Source organism: Talpa europaea (assembly GCF_964194135.1).
Source record: "Talpa europaea genome assembly, chromosome: 13".
NCBI lineage: Eukaryota > Metazoa > Chordata > Mammalia > Eulipotyphla > Talpidae > Talpa > Talpa europaea.
This window is the reverse complement of record NC_140080.1, coordinates 22,590,281-22,613,213: the sequence shown is the minus strand read 5'-3', so window position 1 is coordinate 22,613,213 and position 22,933 is coordinate 22,590,281. Positions and strand designations below refer to the sequence as shown.

General features: G+C 40.1%; 2 protein-coding genes across 3 annotated transcripts; both read right to left on the bottom strand.

Moving 5' to 3' along the window:
- Window positions 1–6,591: 6,591 nt before the first annotated feature.
- On the bottom strand, window positions 6,592–10,201 carry SPMIP10 (sperm microtubule inner protein 10; the record flags this gene model as incomplete). Its single annotated transcript, XM_084252009.1, has 3 exons — window positions 6,592–7,089; window positions 8,995–9,103; window positions 10,116–10,201. The coding sequence occupies 3 exons, from the start codon at window positions 10,199–10,201 to the stop codon at window positions 6,880–6,882; spliced, it is 405 nt and encodes a 134-aa protein (XP_084108135.1). The 3' UTR covers window positions 6,592–6,879.
- A 3,250-nt stretch (window positions 10,202–13,451) lies between these two features.
- PHAX (phosphorylated adaptor for RNA export) lies at window positions 13,452–22,634 on the bottom strand (the record flags this gene model as incomplete). 2 transcript variants are annotated; one of them, XM_084252552.1, is made up of 5 exons in its annotated part: window positions 13,452–13,721; window positions 17,835–17,918; window positions 19,374–19,494; window positions 20,546–21,159; window positions 22,539–22,634. In XM_084252552.1, 5 exons carry the CDS (start codon window positions 22,632–22,634, stop codon window positions 13,452–13,454), a joined length of 1,185 nt encoding a protein of 394 aa, XP_084108678.1. The 2 variants fall into 2 exon arrangements, with proteins under 2 accessions (XP_084108678.1, XP_084108679.1); XM_084252553.1 differs by having other exon boundaries at window positions 22,545–22,634.
- Between the last annotated feature and the right edge of the window lie 299 nt (window positions 22,635–22,933).

The following is a 22,933-nucleotide window of genomic DNA, read 5'->3' as shown; positions in this document are numbered from 1 at the left end:
AAATGGCCAACAAGCATATGAAAAAATGTTCAGCATCATTTGTAATTAGGGAAATGCAAATCAAAACTACAATGAGATACCATTACACCAGTGAGAATGGCACATATTAAAAAAACTAGCAGCAACAAATGTTGGCGAGGATGTGGAGAGAAAGGAACTCTCCTGCACTGCTGGTGGGAGTGCAAACTGGACCAACCACTATGGAAAACTATGTGGAGATTCCTTAACCTGCTAAAGATGGAGCTTCCATATGGTCCAGCAATTCCACTCCAAGTGACACAGAAACATTAATTCAAAAGGGCACCTGCACCCCTATGTTTATAGCAGCACTATTTACAATAGCTAAGCTATGGAAACAACCCAAATGCCCAAAAATAGATGACTGGATCAAGAAGATGTGGTATATATACATAATGGAATATTACCCAGCAATCAAAAAAGATAAACTCGTGCAATTTGCAGCAACATGGATGGAGCTGGAAGGGATCATGCTCAGTGAAATGAGCCAGAAAGAAAAAGAAAGATACTGGATGGTCTTAACTCATAGCAGAAATTTAGAAAACCTAAATAAGGGACTGGGAAAAAGACTAATTATAATAAAGTAAAAATCAAAATCAACAAGCAGCTATAAACCAGAAACACACTACTGGGGTGGGAGGGAGGGGAGGAAAGATTAGGGTCAAAATAAGGGGGGTGGGAATTGTATGGGGAATATAACCAAGATGAAAATGCATACATTGTGCAAAAATGAAAAATGATGTAAAAATATATAAAATAAAAAAATAAAATTACACAATTAAAAAAAAATAACAACCAAAGGGTTCCTCTCCCCATGCCCCTATTTCAGGAAGGTAGTTCATTAACTTTTCTCATCTTGTCCCCAGCTTCCACTTTCTGAAATGAAGTTCCAGGCAAATATAGCTAAGAGGTGGGGGCTCCCTTCTTCTACTCCCTCACTGGATGGAAGCTGCACCCAGGGCACAGAGCCACACTCAGAATACTGGGACTCAATTAGCCTTACCCAGATCATAAAGTGATGATTTCATCCTGGGAGAAGCAAGCTGAGAAGATCTGAGATTTCTGTCTTCCTCCACTGAGCACATAGCTCCTAGAGTGGGGCATGTCACTTAGAAAGAAGTGTGCCATTATCCTTGCTCATAGTTCCAGAACCATAGTTCAGAGCAGGCCATAAAGCAGATAGCATCTAAATTTTTCTCAAAGGAATTGACTTCATTTGCAACTGTGTGTGGCAAAGTTCAAGCCTAAGTATACCTTCAAAAAAAAGGAAGGTTGTGGTAAAAAGCATTTTTGGGAGATTGGTAACTGGAGATGCAGCCTAAACTACAGTTTACCTGAGAGAACCAGAAATAAACAGCCAGGAGGAATCTTCCTGGAGTCAAAACAGATCACACTGACTTTGAGAACTATACATTCTAAGATCCAAAATTTGATCAGATTCCTTATTTTTGTTTTTTTTTTAGAGAAATTTATTTCCCAGGCCCTTGTTGAAGAAAATAGAGTAAATCAGTCCACAACTAGTAGAGTTTAACAGCTTGATGTGGTCGTGGAAAGAGATGGTCTAAGAGCCCTGCCAAGGGGCCTCCCTGGTGGCGCAAGGGTTGAAACGCAGCCTATGAGGCAATCACGCCACGGCAGCATGAGTTCTATCCTGGCCAGCCAGGGAGCAACCCACATGGTGCAGCAGACCTCTCCTGGCTCTCCCGCTGCTCCCCTCAGCAGTGCGCTTCGGTCCATCTGCCTGTTCTGTTCCCCACTCTGTCTCTGTGAATCCTCTCACCCCACCGCACCTCTGGTCTGTGCCCCAGCTCTTGTATGCATAGATAGATAAATCTTTAAAAACAAAACAAAACAAAACAACAAAGAGCCCTGCCAAAAGTACTATAGTCTGAGGGTGGCTGTGGATAAAACCCAAGGCTCAGGCTCTGAGGAATATCACCAAAGGATTTACCAGCTGGGAAGTGGGGAGAAGCAGAAAGGAGTGATTTGATTTCACTAAAGTAATCCAGCCAGTCAAAACAAATAAATAAATATATGGTAACGTGCCTTAGTGGGTGGAAGGCTGGATCATAGCCACAATTGCAACAATATATTTTCTAAAATAGCCAGTTTCCAATAAAAAATTGTAAAACACACAAAGAAAGAGACCCATGGGCCTCCACTGATGGCGCAGTGGTTGAGCGCTGGGCTGCGAAGCTGCCCGCAGCCTCTGCAGTGCCAGTTCGATCCCCAGCCACCTGCGAGGGTCCCACATGGTGCACAGACCTCTCCTGCCTCACCTACTGCTGCCCTCAACAGTATATTTTGTCAATCAGCCTGTTCTGTTCCCCGTTCTGGCTCTGGTGAATTCTCTCACCCTCCTGTGCTTCTGACTGTACCCAGTGCTTGTATAAATAAATAATCTTAAAAAAAAATAGAAGCATGACCAGGAAAATAAGTAAGCAACATGTTTTAACAGATAAAGCCTTCAAAATATCCATTATCTTTAAACTGGTAGAAGAAAAATGTAGGAAATGTGAAGAAAAATCAGTAGTAATTATGACAGATACACCCAACTATATTGACATCATTAAATATGAATAGATGAAACAATTCAATGTAAAGGCAGAGATCATCAAGGTTCAATGATATGCTCTCTATAGAAGATAAACTTGAGATTTAAATGTACCAATTGATTGAAAATAAGATGGGAAAAGATATATCATGCTATATGGAGTAAGATGGAGTGGCTATGCTAATGAAAGCCAAAATGGACTAAAACAAAAAATGCTTGCAGCCTCTGCAGCGCCAGTTTGATTACAGCTGGCCGGTGAGAGTCCTACATGGCATGATAGAACTCTCCTGTCACGCCTGCTGCTCCCCTCAGCAGTGTATTTCGGTCATAGCTTCTGTTTTGTTCCCCGCTCTGTCTCTGATGAATCCTCTCACCCTCCCATGCATCTGGCCTGTACCCTGGTTCTTGTATAAAATAAATAAAAATAAAATCTTTTAAAAAAAATATTACTGAAGAAAAAGGGAGACAGTTTATAACTGTTGAAGTATCCCCATGCAGATAAGGGATCAAATTCTGCCCTCCTGATACCCATCACTGCCCAAACCAGATGGTTTATGCCTGGGCAATGCCCTGGTCTGAACTCTACTGCTGACATCCTCAGCAAGATTGCTGCTAGGAAATGAGTGGAGCTGAGCAGCCATCTTTGTGAGCCTTTAAAAAGGAGAGCGGCATTTGGGCTTTCTCATTTTCATTGGCGCTGCTGTAGAAGACAGCCACCTTTTGGCCAGATATGCAGCAGCCCCCATCCTTCCCTGACCATTGACCTTTGCTCCCTCTCCACCAAGTTCCTCTAACTGCAGCTCTATCAGTTGGTAACTGGACCTTTTCCCTCTCCCTCTCCCCTGTTGGTTAAAATAAAATATTTTGCTGCATCAAAGTTCCTTTTATATGCATTTGTGGAAGCTGGTGGCTAGGCCCATGCCCAGTGAGAGAAATTTTAAGCCAATGACAGTTTTTACAACCTTTGCCAGTAACATAAAGGTAAAATGATTGATTCATCTGGAAGATGTAGCAATTACATCTATGTATTTGAAACAGAGTACCAAGATAAATGAAACAAAACCTGACTGAAGTGAAAGGAAAAGTAGATAAACTATAGTAGTTGGTGACTTCAATATTTTATTTTTTTTTATAGATTTATTTATTTTCATACAAGAGCTGGGGTACAGGCCAGAGGTGCTGGAGGGTGAGAGGATTCACCAGAGACAGAACGGGGAGCAGTACAGGCAGACTGAATGAAATACACTGCTAAGGAAAGCAGCAGGCGAGACAGGAGAAGTCTGCTGCACGATGTGGGAATCTCGCTGGCCCGCCGGGAATCGAACCGGTGCCCAAAGGCTGTGGACAGCTTCACAGTGCTACGCTCAACCCACTGCGCCACCAGGGAGGCCCTTATTTCAAATAATAGATGGCACACAAATTGTTGAAATAAATGTACAGGCCCAAGATGGAACTTTTCTAGGGTGCTTTGTCAGGAAACCAAACTTAGATAACTTTTATGTCCCTGTAAATGCTGTTTGCCCAGAAATACAGTATATCCTTTCAAATACAGTATATGCCTAACCAACTCTGAACTCTGCTTACTTACTTGTACCTTACTATTTATGCTATAAAAGTTTCCTATCTTCCACCCCATTTTGCAGTTAGAGATAGTTATTTCTTTTTTTTTTTTTTAAGATTTATTTATTTATGCATCCAAGAGCTGGGGTGCAAGGCCTGAGGTACGGGGTGGTGGTGTGTGTATGAGAGGATTCACCAGACACAGAGTGGGGAGCAGAACAAGCAGAGCTACTGAAATATACTGGTATACTGCTGAGGGGAGCAGCAGGCGAGACAGGAGAGGTCTACTGCACCATGTGGGTATAAAAAGAGACAATAACAAAAACAAAGAGAAACCCCACCAACTGGGAGAACATTTTCGCACCCAACACTAATGATAAAGGACTGATCACAAAAATCTGCAAAGAGCTGATGAGACTCAACAACAACAAAGAAAATAATCCAGTCAAAAAATGGGCAGAAGAGCTAAAAAGAAATTTCTCTGAAGAAGAAATGCAAATGGCCAACAGGCATATGAAAAAATGTTCAACATCACTTGTCATCAGGGAAATGCAAATCAAAACTACCATGAGATACCATCTTACACCAGTGAGAATGGCACATATTAAAAAAACTAGCAACAACAAATGTTGGTGAGGGTGTGGAGAAAAAGGAACTCTTCTGCACTGCTGGTGGGAGTGCAAACTGGTCCAACCACTGTGGAGAGCTGTGTGGAGATTTCTGGACCTACTAAACATAGAGCTTCCATATGATCCAGCAATTCCACTCCTAGGTATCTACCCAAAGGACACAGAAACATCAATTCCAAAGAACACCTGCACCTCTATGTTTATAGCAGCACTGTTTACAATAGCTAAGCTTTGGAAACAACCCAAATGCCCAAAAATAGATGACTGGATCAAGAAGATGTGGTACATATACACCATGGAATATTACTCAGCATTCAAAAAAGATAAGCACATGCAACTTGCAGCAACATGGATGGCGCTGGAAGGGATCATGCTCAGCGAAATAAGCCAAAAAGAAAAAGAAAAATACCGGATGGTCTCACTCATAGCAGGAATCTAGAAAACTTAAATAAGGGACCAGGAAAATGAATAACTATAAGAAAGTGAAAATCAGAATCAACAAAAAACTATGAAACAGAGACACTTTTGGAGGGGTGGGGGCCGGAGGGGAGGGATTGGGATCAGAAAGGGGGGGGTTGCAACTGTATGGGGAATATAAAAATAAAATTTATTATTAAAAAAAATAAAATAAAATAAAAATTGCAGATCGAACTGGTGCAGAGGCCATGGACAGCTCCACAGTGCTATGCTTAACCCCTTGCACCAAGAGGGAGGCCCCTGATTCCAATTCTTTTTTTTTTTTTAAGATTTATTGATTGATTGATTTTACAAGCACTGGGTACAGTCAGAAGCACGGGAGGGTGAGAGAATTCACCAGAGCCAGAGCGGGGAGCAGAGCAGGCAGAAGGACCGAAGTACACTGCTGAGGGGAGCAGCGGGCGGCAGGAGAGGTCTGCGCGCCAAGTGGGAACCTCCTCTGGTAGCCGGGGAGCAGCCGGGAATCGAATCGGCGCTGCAGAGGCTGTGGGCAGCTTCGCAACCCAGCGCTCAACCGCTGTGCCACCGGGGAGGCCCTGATTCCAATTCTTGTGGCTATTAACTTAGAAGTGGATATTAAGACTAAGATATTAGTCTTTAGAAGTGGAATTGCTAGATCATAAGGTAGTTCCATTTTTAATTGTTTAAGAAACCACTATACTGCCTTCCATAGTAGTGTGCCAATTTGCGTATGATTATTTTTATGTTTTAAGTTATGTGACTCAATTCTTTGGTTAAAGAAATTGATACTTGTGATGTACTAGAATATAGAAAGTACATCTCAACTGAAATTGTATGAGGTATTGTGGAAATGTCTGTCAAACACTTCTAATTACCATACTCATTATTTTCAGTGCCCAAAGTCTTTGGGGGCTGTGTGTTGGTGGGGTGGGGCAGAAAAGAGGGTGTTGGAGAATCAGAAAGGCAGAAAAATAATTCCACCTCCTGCAACTACCAACTATTTCTTTTTGGTTCAAATCTAACACTAAAGTATGGAGGGGATGAAAAATAAAGGAGAACAGAGGAAAAATGTAGCCAAGTGTGATAAGGTCAGATGGTGGGACTAGGTCAATCTGCTTTTTCATAAGTACTTAGAGTAGAATTAATTTCAGTGAGACAGATTTCCTTGCCTCACTTATCTCAGATATGCTCAGTCTTTTTCCTTTGTAAGGTTTTTATAATGTATAAATTATGAAGTTGATGTACAGCCTTTAAAAAGATGGAAACTGGGCCTCCTTGGTGGCGCAGCGATTGAGTGCTGGGTTGCGAAGCTGCCCGCAGCCTCTGCAATGCTGGTTCGATCCCCGGCCAATGGGTGAGGGTCCCACATGGCGAGCAGACCTCTCCTGCCACCCGCTGCTCCCCTTAGCAGTGTACTTTATCAGTCTGCCTGCTCTGCTCTCCACTCTAACTCTGGTGAATTCTCTCACCCTCCCACACTTCTCACTGTACTCAATGCTTGTATAAATAAATAAATAAATCTTTAAAAAAAATTTAAAATAAATAAATAAATAAATAAAAAGATGGAAACTGTTGATAAAATACAAATGTACTTAACATACAACGTACTTAAACATTTTTGAGAGAGACAGACCAGCAGACAGACAGAAAGACTGATGCACATTATCACTTTATTTCTTATCACACTAGTCGCCTCCTAAAGGCATGGGAAATCACAGTGCTTTGATATTTAGAGAGAGGTGAATGCAGAGGCATGTCTGCAATTTTTATATCTGGAAGGCCTTTCTTCAAGACCAATTTACGATTTTCCCCGTGGCAAAGTCTTTCGCTGTGATCCAGAAAGAGTGTGTCTTCTAATGTGCCAGCATAGATCCCACAAGCATCTGCGTGCTAAGAAAAAAACATCTATTTGTAATATCAAACATCACTTTCTTGTTAGATTAAGAGGGACGTTGCCCAGTAGTTTTTCTAATTGTCTGAGAAGAAAAGTCTAAGGACATGGCAACATCCCTTTTCTTTGAAAACAATGCTCTTGTCCTTGGTGTTTTTCAGCCACTGGAAAGAGCAGTGTGGACTGCAGACCATAAAACAGAGTCAGATCGCTGAACATTAGTTTTACTACTTCTATGAGCTTTACAAATTATCTCCATGAGACTGAGTTTTCCTAAATGGGGTTATATAGAGAAAATGTATTCTTGGAATTTAAATAGTGTTGTAAACTAATGTTACTTCGATTAAAAAGAAATATTAGAAAAATTGTCAACTAAAGTGCAAAAACCATGAAAAAATTGTGCTGAATTTTAGCTACAAAGATTAGGGTCAAGAATAAATGAATGTGCAAGTTAGTTATACAAACATTTCTTGCTAGTAATCCTAGCTTGAAATCTCCTCTTATAATCTGTGTATTGTAATACATTCTATTCTCCCTTCAACATCTTACATTTTCTTTCTTTTTTAAAAAAGATTTATTTATTTGTGCATACAAGAACTAGGGTATAGGGCCTCCCCAGTGGCACAGCGGTTGAGCACTGGGTTGCGAAGCTGCCCACGGCCTCTGCGGCGCCGGTTCGATCCCCGGCTACTCCCCGGCCACCGGAGGAGGGTCCCACATGGCGCGCAGACCTCTCCTGCCGCCCGCTGCTCCCCTCAGCAGTGTACTTCGGTCCTTCTGCCTGCTCTGCTCCCCGCCCTGGCTCTGGTGAATTCTCTCACCCTCCCGCGCTTCTGACTGTACCCAGTGCATGTATAAACAAAACAAACAAACAAACAAATAAATAAATAAAACATGCCTCTATTAAAAAAAAAAAAAGAACTAGGGTATAAGCCAGAGGTGCAGGTGGGAGTTGGTAAGAGGATGCACCAGAGAGAGTGGGAGCAGAATAGGCAGAGGTACTGGAATACACTGCTGAGGTGAGCAGCGGGTGAGACAGGAGAGGTCTGCTGTGCTATGTGGGTCAGCTCCCTGGCTGAGAATCTAACTTGTGCTGCAGTGACTGGGACAGGTTGATAGTGCTGTCTTTAACCCCAGCACCACCAGGGAGGCCCTAAACATCTTATATTTTCATAAGTAAATGCGTGGTGTGAATTTGGGAAATGTAAACTACTGACCGGAGTACTAAATGTAAAATGAGTCTTATCTAGCCTAACCTTTTTTGTGACTCTGAATATATACAACTTTAAAAAAATACATACTCTGTACTACAATTTTCTATTAATGGTGCCTACTTCTGATGAGTTTCTTAATACCTGTGGCTGTGTGGAGAAAAAGATACAATTCTGAAATTGTTCAGTATATTTAAAGTTTGTGATTGGGTTATTTAAATAGATAATGCTATTCAACTTTTGCATGCATGTTTATGTGAAAGTACATCAAAATAGTTATTTGGGGTCAGAGAATACTAAGGTGATGGAGGAGGAGAAATGTATAGATACAGGTTAAAGTGTACAAAATTTTAGTTATAAGAATAGTAAATTCTGAGAATCTAACTACAGCATGGTGACTGTAGTTACTACTGTGTTGTGTACTTGAAAGTTGCTGAGTAGAACTTAAGCATTCTCATCACATACACAGGAAAGAGTTAACCATGTGAAGTGATAGATGTGTTAATTATCTTAATCTTGGAAATCATTCTGTCATGCTTAATGTATATTAAGACATCACATTGTGCACTTTAAATATAGGCATGTTAATTAGCTCTCAAAGTTAAATAAAGTAGCTTTTGTACAGTTATGTATGTCTATCCATAGAAACAGTAAGTGGCATAGGCTTTTATTATGAATATTTAAACAAAATACCTTCAGATTTACATTCCTGAATTTCATGTTTATTTTCCAAGGCATAACATAATGTCTTGGGATCATCCCTTGCCTAAGTGAAAACCGTGGCAAATGAACATCAGTATACCTGAAAATTAGAAAAGCAAGGAGAAAGGATATTTTGTGAGTTAAATACAATTGTTTTAGCGTCATTTCTAGGGAAAGGAGGCAGTTGGGTTCATGATATTTATCTCATCACAGCTGCAGGATAGAGAACTGTACCTTGTTTGAGTCTCTTTTAATATATGATCAATCCGTCAAATACTCAAGTACGGGGAAGGGGAGAGGTGAGAAGAAAATGGGGAAGTAGTGCAGTGACTATGTTGCTGGACTGTGGATGCTATGGTAACAGTACCTAACAGGGGTGGGAGGGGGATCCTATACATCTAAAATACAAACAACAATGTAAACCAATGTTACCTGAATAAAATAAACAGATAAATAAAATACTATAGAATCACCAAAATCACCAATAACATAAACTGGGTATCTCTACTTCTGACTGAATGCTGTCATGTACAATTTACCCAGGATGTTTATTTTAACCTGATTTTTTTTTTTTAAGATTTACTTATGCATACAATAACTGGAGTACAGGCCATAGGTGCAGGGGGGTGAGAAGATTCACCAGAGGTGGAGTGAGGAACAGAACAGGCAGACTGACTGAAATACACTGCTGTGGGGAGCGGTGGGCGAGACAGGAGAGGTCTGCTACGACCATATGTGGATTAGCTCCCTCACAGGGGATCGAACTCAGGCAGTTGGGGTAATAATGCTGAGACTGAACCGCTAGGCCACCAGGGAGGTCCACCATTTTAAACTGATTTTAAGTGAGAAACGGGCACACTATGATTTGCCTCTCGGGCTTATCTATTGCATAAAGGAATCTCCAACCTGTCACAGAAAACAGTTAACTAATTTAGCTTCTGGATTTAGTACATGTTCTATGCTCAGGTCAGTCTTACTTTCCCAGCAAACACACTGATTCCTCTGAAGTTAAGTCCTCTATATTCATACCAAGGAAAGTCCCAAATTATTGTCCTCATTTGAATAGTCCCATATTGCAAACAAATCCCAAACCTAAAACCCTGTGTCCTTACTTATTAACAGGCTTATTTGAACTTTCTTCAGGACAATTGCTGGCAATTCTTGGTAAGGTAGGACAAATATCTTTCTCTGGAGCCATGACTGGCAGTAATAGCAGAATTCTTGCCTAGAACTTCACTAACTCACTAATCTATTTATGATGACACTGATGCCTCTGATGTAACAATACAACTAGTCATAGCAATCCATAGTAGTTATAGTAGCAGTTGATTAAGTACAGGCCTTAGAGTCATTTTCAATATTTTAATGCCCTTTTTTGAGTAAAACATTCTTTTTTTTTTATTAATTGAGGCAACATTGGTTTACAACTCTGTGTATTCAGAGGTGTAGACTTGCACCGCTTCAGATGAGTGCCACCACCCAGACACCCATATTCTCCACCATAGTCCTTTGAACCCCTTCTCCCTTTTGCTCTCCACCCTCCTCCTTCCCTTCTGGTGGCCTTAATTCTACATAGTTCTAGGATTTTGTTTTGTCTGACTCTTTGTTTTCTTTCTCTATATTTCACATATGGGTGAAACCATCAATATTTGTCTTTCTCCTAACTTATTCCACTTAGTATAATTCCCTCCAGTTTCATCCATGTTGCTGCAAATGGCAGGAGTTTATCATTCTTATAGCTCAGTAGTATTCCATCACGTATATATACATCTTAATCCACTCATCTGTTGTTGGGCTCTTAGGTTGTTTTCATAATTTGGCTATTGTGAAGTGTTGCAATGAACAAAGAAATGCATGTATCCCTTGAAATTATTATTTTTGCAAGGAATACTATGTACTGAGGATTAATAAAAAATTAAGGATGCTTGCAGACATCACAAATTTGCCATATACTGAAAAATGTACTGATTTATTCACAAATAATCTCTTCACATTGTCTGCCCTTATATATTACACATGGTTGTGTCCCATTTGTTTCACCACCTATTACTTAGACATATTGAGTGCAGTCAAATCCAGATCAAATTCATTTTATCTAAGATTTTTTATTATAGAATATTTTAGATTATGAAAACTCATTTGAATAAAGGTTACAAGTGAGAATGAGCACTTTAAATTGCTGTGACAGAGATGTAGGGTTATTTGGGTCAATCCTAGTAACCATTAAATAGTGAAGTTAGGCTGAACATGAAGAATTACAGATATACTGGTTATCTGGTAGTATTAACTGACATTTCTGGCAATACTTTGATAGAACTAGACTTGGAGAGCCAGAAAGATTTAGAGAATAATTTAATAAAGATAAAACTTTAAAGAACCTTAAAATTAAAGCATCTATGTAACATTAGGTATCTATAAACATTATATAATATTAGGTATTTATATAACAGGATACAATACAAGCTATAATTTTGTGTGGTTTCCAAATATTAAGGAAATAACTATTGAGGAAAATGTACCAGAGAGGTAGGGAGAAGGGGCAAAACACTGTAGTGTCATAAACTAAGGTTCTTCAAAAAACCATTAGTTTTATCCTAGAAAAATTAGCAGTACTTTTATGTATTTATGGCCTTAAATTTCTGAATGTTTTACAATGTATTGTGTTTAAAATCATTCACAAATAACCTCAAGGACAATATCCAGTTAACTCTTTAAAATGTTTTTCTTTTTTTTTTTTTTTAGATTTATTTATTTATTTATACATACAAGCACTGGGTACAGTCAGAAGCACGGGAGGGTGAGAGAATTCACCAGAGTCAGAGCGGGGAGCAGAGCAGGCAGAAGGACCGAAGTACACTGCTGAGGGGAGCAGCGGGCCACAGCGGAGGTCTGCGCGCCATGTGGGACCCTCCTTCGGTGGCCGGGGAGCAGCCGGGGATCGAACTGGCGCGGCAGAGGTTGCAGGCAGCTTCGCAACCCAGCGCTCAACCACTGCGCCACCGGGGAGGCCCTAAAATGTTTTTCTTATTAGATCCATTCACAGAATCTGGTTTCCTTAACACAACCACTATGGGGGCCTAATGTTCAGGGTTTCCTAACAAATTACTTTGATACTATCATATTTAGCAACTTTTTAACTTGCTTTTGACCCCTGCTCTATAGAAAATATAATTTTCAATAAAAATTCTCGGGATTTTTACTTTTATCTCCCGTTTTCTCTGGGCCCTTGGGGTCCCTAGGTATTTTTCATTTTTCCCTGCACATCAACATTTATCTCTGTTTTTACTGCTATGTATCATTAGTTTGGTCCAAGAGATGTTAATCAAGACCTGTTCTTGGATAATGAAAGCAATAAAGGAGACATAGGAGCTATTCTTGGCAGAAAAAATTTCATTTATGTCAATTTCATGAAAAAAATCTGATTAAAAAATAAGGCCACTTGAAGCTCATTAAGGATTGCCACATATCTAATTTTATTTTTATATTTTTTAGGAAAAAAAAAAAACAACAAAACACCAGCCAACCAATGACCATTTTCATTTTCCTCTTTTCACACTTAGATCCTTACATCCAACTATAGTGACTATGTATTTCAGGAATTACCAAGACTTCAAGTACATTGTCTGCAAAGAATAGTTTAATTGCTTTCTACACATTTTTACTTATTTTTGCAAACTATGGTCAACTTTTGGAACATCTTAGTTACCTTTACTTCCTTCGATAAATGAATAATTTCAAACTTCAAGTAGATATGACATCTTTAATACCCTAATGTCCTTAACATAAGGTAAAACATTCTTAGGTTACCACTGAGAGTATTTAAAATGTCCATGGTAATTACACAGCTATATATAACTTTCAGAATTTAGTATATGGCGAAGTTAATTAATAAGAAGTCAAACACAAAGGAGAAAAACCAGTATTTCTTTGAAAAGCATCTGATATTGATTTACTTCTGGACAGTGGTACGAGCCATCAGTATACACCTACTTTCAGTTTGTATCCTTAAAATTGCCTAAAAGTTTTTAACATAGAAAAACCTAAATGTGAATGCATTCATAATAATGTAACAATGTCTCATTTGTATCCTTTAATGGAATGTTTTAAAACCAATCATAATTCACAGCAGATAAATCAGAAAAACTTTTGAATACTATGTTATAATGACCTAGACAAAACTGATTATCAACTAGTAATCACTAGCACATGCAACAGACTAAAAACTGAAATCCTCTGCATATATATTTTTAAGTATTTTGCCAGACATGAGAAAATTCTTTAATGTTTCTATCAATCACATTCACTTCCCATTATATTCATTTTTATTTAAAACAAGAATAGATTTCTCTCCAGATTTTCACGTTTAACAGTGCAAAGTACAACAAAGAAATCTCAGTAGAAATGGTTTATTACAATCTTATTCTAGAAAGGCTTATTCCTCAAAATGACTAGAAGATGTCCAAGTCGTGAGAATGATCAACTTCAATGGCTTCCTCTGCATCTAACTTTGTTTCTCCATGTCCTTCCTGTGATTCATCAAGAGAGGCCAGGGCCTCATTTGTATCACTTGCAAAAGTTTCTCGTGATGTATCATCATCTTCTTGAAAATTTAGACTTTTAATAGCTTGCTTCATCTTTTTCCCCAGTACTTGTGTTCTCCTCTTCCTAGCAGCTTTTTTATTTTCATATTCTTTTTGATTTTCAATGTAAAAAATGTCCTATAACAAAAGAATAACTTTAGTAAAGTTGTTTAGTAAAGAACTACCATTTATGAAGTTTATTACAAACAAACCCTTTATAATTATCATCTCCACTTCTCACAAAAAAGAAATATTATTAGAGTCATAAATAGATACAGAGTCCAAGATACTAAGTCCCCACTGCGAACAGAGGATGAAATAATTAAAACTCAACCTAGTGTTAGGTCCAGGGCCTATGCTTATTCTATCATGCTGTTTTGGGTTCATGTGAAAATAGTGATCTTTGTCAAAAGTTTTTATCACAAGGCATAAAAACACAGCACTAGGATACCTTTCAGGATGTCAGAAAAGAGATTTTATAGCATGAAAATTTGAGATTTCCTAGTACAGGGTCTCTCAACCTTGGCAATAATGAAGTTTAGGGCAAGATCAGTGATTCAGTCTGCTGTGTGTATTCTACGATGTTTAGCTGCCCTCTACCTAGTAGTATGTTTACCCAACCCAAATTGTGACCACCAAACATATCCCTTAACATTGTTAGATGTCTTCTGAAGAGCAAAATCACCAGTTAATGAGAAGTATTTACATAGAAAATACATACCAATTAAAATATTACACAGAAAAACATAAAGTGGCATCTGGGGACCCTTGACACAGAGTACAAAACAAATAAAAGGAAAGGATCTAAGGAGGCGGCCCAAAGGACTGCTAAGACAGAGAAGGTTCATGAGTTTTAACAGAAGCTAGTATAGGAACACACTTCAGACACTCTACTGTATCCCAGGAAGGGACTCTCCAAAGCTGTAGCAAAGCTAGTCACTACTGTAGTCTTAAGTACACAAACTGCAAATCCCTTCTTATTTATAAAAAGAACTATGAAGGGTGGTAAGATAAAGGGAACCTCTCCTAAAACTTATGCTAAATATTTACAAGGAGGACACAAAGCTAACAAAGGAGTAAGGAGCCTTGGAATTAAGAAAAGCTTCAGAATATGAGTGCATTGATGAAAAGTAGGAATAAAAGTAATTGCTAATGGAAGAGGATGCATATATGAAAAAAAAAAAAAAAGGGCAGGACAGAAAAGATGAATTCAAAGGGAAGTACCAGCTACCATTTACTTAATGAGCACTCTTGCGTACCAGGCATTATGCAAACAAAGACATATTAATTCATTTCATTCTCACACAAAACCTATAAAGTAGGTACATTATCACTGTTTTCAGATGAGGAGAGGGAGGCATAACATTACAGAGCTATAACATGTGAAGGTATAAGGTCTTAATGAATATGTTTTCTCCAAATCCATATTCTTTTTTTTTTAAAGATTTATTTATTTATGCATACAAGAGCTGGGGCTCAGGCCAGAAATACAGGGGGTAAGGGGATTCACCAGAGACAGAACAGGGAGCAAAACAGGCAGATCCACTGAAATATACTGCTGAGGGAAGCATCGGGAGAGACAGGAGAGTGCTGCCCCATGAGGGTCACCTCCCTGGCCAGGGATCAAACTCATGCTGCAGTGGCTGTTGATTGCTTCATAGTGCTGAGACTTGTGCCACCAGGGAGGCCTAATAACTAATAATTTTTTAAGAGTTTACTTACCACTTTCAAATGGACAGATTAAAAGGTAGCTGTGCGTATAAGTATGTAGATTTTATGTGGAAGTATAAACATTGATAAAAACAATGTTAGGTAGTACAATGCTTGGCAATATTGAGTAAAGTTTGTGAAATTCCTTCTTCCCCTCCTAATATGGCAAGTTTTATTAAAAAGGAACTTTATTTCCATGATTATGAACAGGACAAATTGGGGAATGGTCCAAAGAATATTGTTGCCACATGTTAATATAAATGCAGACAAAAAAAATAAGCTAAGAGCAACTTGCTTTTCTTCCCTAAATATCTATCGGGTTGTCAGTAAAGTCATGACTTTTTGTTTTTTTTCTTTGAAAAACATAGAAAAAATGTGCCATGACTTTTCCAACAACCCAAAATATGTAATTAAGCCTATAAGAATCTGACTATATACTATTTGCAGATCATTACTGCTAAACATTTAAAAAAGATTAACAATTTAACTTTTAACTATTCTAAGTCACTTTTCTTCACAAACTTTGTATTTTCTAACACAAGACTTAAATACAAGGGGGAGGGCCTCCCCTGGTGGCGCAGCAGTTGAGCGCTGGGCTGCGAAGCTGCCCGCAGCCTCTGCAGTGCCAGTTCGCACAGGTGAGGGTCCCACATGGCGCGCAGACCTCTCCTGCCGCGCCCACTGCTCTCCTCAGCAGTGTATTTCGTTCCTTCTGCCTGTTCTGCTCCCTGCTCTGACTCTGGTGAATCCTTTCACCCTCCCACACTTCTGACTGAACCCAGTGCTTATATAAATAAATAAATCAATCTTTGGGGAAAAAAAAAAAAAAAAAAAAACCAAGGGGGAAACAAATCCTTAGGTCATTCCTAGTTTCCAAGTTCTGTAGATTAATCGTTAGCAACAGAGCAATTAAAGGATTATAACACTATTATCTAAATAGTATATGGAATCTACCTAAAATAGTATTCTATTTGCTTTTTGGTTTTTTTTTTCCTTTAATGACAAAGGTACTTAATCCATAGTAATGCAGAAAATTTGGGAAAACACAAATGGCAAAAGACCATTACCCAGATTCTCTTATTTTTTCATCATTTCATACTATTTCTCTAAAAAGGGAAAAGATATTCTAATCACGTATAGCTCCCCTTTTTATTTATTTATTTATTAAAAGATTTCTTTATTTATGCATACAAGTGCAGGCATACAGGCCAGAGGTATGGGGGTCACCAGAGACAGAGTGGGGAACAGAACAGGTAGATTGATAAAAGTACACTGCTAAGGGGAGCAGAGGGCAAGTCAGGAGAGGTCTGCTGCACCATGTAGGTTGCTCCTGCCTGGCCAGGGATCAAACCTGCAATGCAGAAGCTGCGGCCAGCTTCTCAGGCTGCGTCTTAGCCCGTTGTGCCACCAGGGAGGCCCCTATACCTCCCATTTTTAAAGTAAAGAAAATATACAGCTCAAATATAACAGTTGTTTTGCTTGTGTATCGTATCTTTCTTAAGTAAGAAACTAGTTCTCGGGGCTTCCCTGGTGGAGCAGGGGTTAAGTCTCAGTGCCACCACCCCTATAGCCTGAATATGATCCCTGGCCATGCCAGGGAGCTAACCTACATGGCACAGCAGACCTCTCCTGTCTCACCCACTGTTCCCCTTAGCAGTATACTGCAGTAGATCCACCTGTTCTGTTCCCCACTGTGTCTCTGGTGAATCCTCTTACCCTCCACACCTCTGGCCTATACTCCAGTTCTTGTGTGCATAAATAAATCTTAAAAAAAAAAATTCCAGAAAAACAAAAATAATTAAGAAAACTGAAGTGCCATGCTTCTAGTTTATAAGAAATAATGCAAATAGAGGAATGACTGAAACAAATTCATGAGTGGACAACCACCAGAATGCAGTAAATTCTATTATACAGCTATCTTGGACTCTTCAAAAGGTCCAAATTGTGAAGGAAAATATGAGATTAAATAAAGATCAAAAGAGATATACCAATGAAATGTGGCAGTCTAGATAGAACACTGGTTTGGGAAAGGAAAAAAGTTATAAATGACATACTTAGGATAATTCAGAAAACTGGAATAAGGATGATACTATTGAAATTATTTTTTATTCTTCTTAAGATGTTACAGTGAGTCCCAAGGCTATGTGAGACATTGTCCTTATTATTGGGAGATGCTAACTAAAATCATTATAATTGAATGTCATCATGTTTGCCACTTATTTCCAAATTGCACAGAAAAAAAATTATATAGGTCAAGTATGAGTGTCAAAATATTAACCCTTGAATCTAGGTAGAAAATATATATACATATTTATCTAATTAATCTTTCACCCTTTCTGTATGCTTGAAATTCATCATTAATAAGAAGTTGTAGGAAGGTAGAAAAAATAATTATGTGCTAGGAGACCAGGAAAAACGTCCATAAAAAAAGACTTTTTAATCTTGGCTCTGAAAAGGAAAAGAGGAAGCAGTAGAAAATGAAGCTAGAGGCTGAGTGGAAGTCAAATTATAATGAATCTCAAGTAAAGGATATTATTTTACCTTAATTTGTTCCTCGCTGATACTAGGAGTATTTTTCAGGAGATTCAGAAAAACTCCACCTGGTGTTCTTCTTCGACTACCATTCTTCAAAAAAGAACAGAATAATTTTACCATGTAGGCTAAAGTAATGGCTGAAGGAGACAGTCAGGTCTACTGACCCCTCCAGTTTAACTCCAACATCTTCCTCCCCTCTACCACCCCGACATGCACTTATCTCTTCTGTAACATTTATCATCACTTTCTAACATGCTTGAATATGTATTTATTCTTAATAGAGTATCTTCCTCCCACCCTAACTATAATATAAACTTCCTGTGTCTAGATTAGAGCCTGCTATAACAATAAATAATAGTACAAGGAAAGAATAAATCAAAAGAAAGTGAGTTAGAGCTTGCATCTTCTTAACCTTCAGTGAGTTTGTGTTAGCTCAGTACAACATAAAGCTTCCTTACTATAATAGTAAAATTTTGATCCATTTATAAACTTTGTACTCAACAGTAACACAAACAGGGGTGCCAATAACATTCATGATTTTAATTTGTTTTGTCTTTCTTCAATCAGTGCTATCAAATATAAGTGATTTTTTTCCTCCATTTCCATAGCATATTAATTTATTCTCTTGTGGTGTTACTAATCACATTATGAGAAGCAAATAAGAAAGTCATTCAAACTTCATCTTTACCCTATAGTACAAGCTGAATTAAACATGATCTGCAAAACTTTTGGGGATAAACTGTTCTTGCCTGTGATCTGGCTCTAGCCTAAAGAGTGTTCTTCCTGCCACCCTGAATCAGTAAAACATTTTCAATCTTTTTTCATTATTGCTTCCCCAACCACAGGAGTCTTTTTAGATTTTTTTTGTGTTCATCTCCATTTCTCATGAAATTTTAATATTTACAAATATACTGTTTATCTGTACCTTTTATGTAACACAGAGTAAGATTATTTTTTTGCCCTCAAAAACCTACTTTCAAGAATATATAAATTAAATGAACCAAAAGTTAACTGTTCACCAATGCTGGACAGCCATCAGCACTTTAAACATACCATTTCATTTAATACTTAAAACAAAGGATTAATCCCAATTTTACAGCGGAGCAGCCCAAGGCTTTGAGAAGTCAAGTAATTTAACCAGATCTCACACTTCATGAATAAATTTCACACCTAATGAACTGCAGACCCAGAAATCAAAACAAGGCAATTCAAACTCCAAAATCCATATGCTCAAACCTGAGTTTGCAGGTTCCTCAGACACTTTTTAAAAAAACCTAGCCCCTACCCTTACTGGGTCTTGTAAGAGATGTGTTATTGACCACACACTAACAGGCTACAATTTATTTATGTTTTTTGTAAGGAAAGTATTAACTGCAAAAACTGACTACTGAATTTCTTAAATTCAGCCTTTATTGAAGTTTTTTAAAAATATGGAACACACTATGAAAGTTTATGATAAATGAAAGATGCAAGAATAAGAGACTATTTGTGGAAAACAGCATAAAAAATAATACAATACAGAAAACAATGTAGCATTAGTCTTACCATTATAAAAAGGCCACCATTTTGTTCAACTTCAGCAGTTTCCATCAGAAGTTCAATTGCCTTTTTGTTCCCAATTATCCCCACTACTCGGGCTATCAGATCTTTCTTTGGTTCCTGTAACCTAATAAGGACCAAATAAAGTGATATTAACCTCTCTATTAGTTGCCTAAACTTGAAGAAATCTACCTGAAGTCTCCAGTTTAATCTCCAAATAGAATCAAAATCCTGTTCTAATCACACTTGCGTTTTTTCAAATCTTCAATATTTAACGTTAGAATTACTGAAACAGGAATATTCCCCTCTTGGGTGACTCAATTGAGAGAGTAACCTCAAATTTCCACCTCAAGTCTCATAACTTGGCTTTTTTATTTTGCCTTATTGGATTATAGCAGATTTCAAAATAAATGTGCACATACAGCAAGGGGAATACAAGCCTAAAAGCAAAAGAAGATAAAATCAATCCGACCCGTTCAAAACAGATAACAAACCTATACTGTGATTTAATTATTATACATAAAAGTTAGCTCTGCAAACTCCAGAGATGTCTGGGAGCTTAGAATGGATAAGATCTTTTCCTCACAGGTACTGTACCTCAGAACAAACATACAGCTGAAATTTCTGATTGTGGTATAAGCACATTCCTCAAAATTTTATATGTGTATCTCAGTTTTTCCTCTCAACAACCTTATGAAATAAGCACAATTATTTTCATTTTACCATTGAGAGGTCAATACACAGGCGCTTAAGTAACACTTCTAACAAAGTGTGTACTCCACAGAGATGAAGGTAGATTAATACTGCAGAAGTCCTATCAGTTCCCTAACCACATCTAGGCTTCCTTTGTTTCTTCTCAAAGGCCATGCATTATTGCAGAAAGTATACTAGACTAGGAATAAAGGAATAGGGTTTAGTTCCAGGTCTGGCCTGAAATTTGTGACCTAGGGCAAGCCATACTTTAGTTCATGAAAGTCTGCAAAATTATTTTATCAGGCTTATCCAAATTTAAGAAATCCCAAATATATTCAGATAACCAAGTAAGCCCAGAGTTTGTTCCTGAAATTCAAAAATCTCAAAAAAAAGATCATCATTCATGTATTTGGAATCTATTTTACTTTTTATAAATGGAAGATGTCGGTCGACTGCTCATTTCCCAGACAAATTTAAATGCTCACCTGTAAGAAATTTCATCAGCTACTTTCTCTTGAGAATCATCCTCTGTGATCTCATACCGACCTTTATAATTCATTTCTAGTCTGTTTCCTAGTCTGTCTTTGACAGGTCGCTTCCTTTTGAGGTGACTTTGCCCATTTTCTTCTTCCTTTGATTCTGTTTTTTTGCCACCATGCATATAATCATCTAGCTCCTTGTCTAATTCTTTTGAATGTTCTTCAGATTCTCTCTTAAGTTTCTTAGCAAGCAAATAATTGTAGGTCTCAGATTGTCTACTTTTATCAATACTGCCCTCCATTCCCAAGATTCCAAGTTCTGTGGCTACTGCATCTTGACTCTGTTCCTGCAGCACAGCACCCCATATGTTGTTAATCTTTTTTCCTCCAGCAACAGGTAGTTTCTGGATGCTTTGGTCAAACTGAAAAGGCTCTGGTTTGGGAGGAGGGTTGAAACATTTTTGCCGCTTTCGTTTCCAAAGGGAACTATCATCATCTGAATCAGAAAAACTCTCTTCACTTGAATCCACACTTTTAACAGTCCGATAATGTGATGCCGGTGCACATGCTGCTGCAGTACCTTGGAAGGGCCTCACTGTGCAGTCCCCACCTAGTGCTTTCTGCAAGTGAAGGGAAATACAATCAATTCCACAGAACACACTGACTCCACCCATCATATGCTATTAAAAGAAAACTGTAGGGATTCAACTGACCATTTTGAAGTGGAACTAATATTCAGAAACATCTGTAAATCAGTCAATTTCTATTTCTCTTAAGTTTCATATGGAAAATGCCCATTTTGAAGTCACAGATTCTTACTTCTACAATAAATGCAGCACTTAGTTCTAATCTAAGGCTTCCTTCTTAAAAATTAACCACTCTTCATGTTCACCTTCAGAAGATTTTCAATCTCATCAACCTCCTTTATGCACTTCAGTGACTATATTACTGTAAGTAGCAATCTGTGGTATTACTTTTGAAACTGCAGTTCATGACAGTACGCTTACCAAGTCATGGGTCAATGTGCCCAACAACCTAAAAGAGACTGAAAAACAAGATATATTGCTGTCAGTTTCCTAAGACACATATGCAAAAGGCGTCCCTTTGCTTTTTACACTAAACAGCAATTAAGCATCTGTTCAGCTCTGATGTGCTAGAAATGGGGGTGCGGTCACTTAAGTTATTAAGAAAACAGTCTTCCTATTTTTAAAATAATAATGACACCTAACGTTTGTCGGGCACAACGATGTACTGCATGCTCCAGTCGACCCTCAGAGCCAGGGGCGTACTGGGATCCTCCCTTCTACAGGCTGGAGCGCTCGGCAGCGAGGCCAAGTAACCTGCCGCAGGTCACAGTGGTGGCGCCAGGATTCAAATGCCAGGAGGCTGGCGCCGAAGCCCCATCTAAAACCTTGCCGCTTGCCACGGCAGTCAGAACAGACTCCAATTTAGAACACCGGGACGCCAACATAAAGGCCAGCGCCCCATTAGCGCTTCACAAGGCAAGAGTCGTGGGAGTCTCGCCCATCAGGGCCCCGCGCGAGGGGCGAACTCCACGCGTCGGGCTGCGTCTCGCGTGCGCTCCCGGCGCAACTGAGCGCCGCGGGCCGTTTCGGGCAAACGCGTCCGGGCTCTACTTCTCCGGCAAAATCTGCACTTCCGGGAAGACCCGGCAGCCCCGGAACAGGGCAGCCCGCGAGCTCGGGAAACGGGGGGAGGCGCGCGGGCAGCGGCGAGCAGACAGCCGCCCCCCGGCTCCCGGGGGCCTCGGGCTGCGCGGGCCCCGCCCCGAGGAGAAGCCGGGGAGGGGGGTTCGTCCGGCCCGCGGCCGCCCGTCCGCACCCCCGGGCCGGGCCCCGCGCGCCGCCCCTCGCCCCTCGCCCCTCCACGGAGCCCCGGCCCCGCGCGCCGCCCCACACCCTCACCAACGCCGCCCGCGCCCCCGCGGGGCCCGGCCCGGCCCGCCCGGCCCGAGGCCCCGCCCGACCGTCGCGCTCACCGGCACCGGCAGCGGCCTGTCGCTGGGCGCCACCGCCATGTCCGAGTCCGAGTCGGAGAGCTGCCCGTCCTCCATGGCGCCGGGCTCCTGCGCCATCTTCCCGCGGCCCCGCGGCTCAGGAAAGCACTTCCGGCGGCGCGGCGGGAAGGTCCGGCCCGCGGCGGCGGCTCGGGCGCCCCCGGCCGGCGGGGGCCCCCGCCGTGCGCCTTGTGGGGTCGCCGGGGTCCGGGCCGGCCCGCGGCCCCGACGCCTCACCTGGGCGGCCCCGGGAACGTGAACCCCTGCTTCCCCGACACGCGGCGCCTTTTCTGCCCAACTTTTTCTTGAGAACCCGAAGAAGCGCACGGACAGCAGCAGCCTTCTGGGGTTCCCCCGTCGGCCCCACACCCCGCACC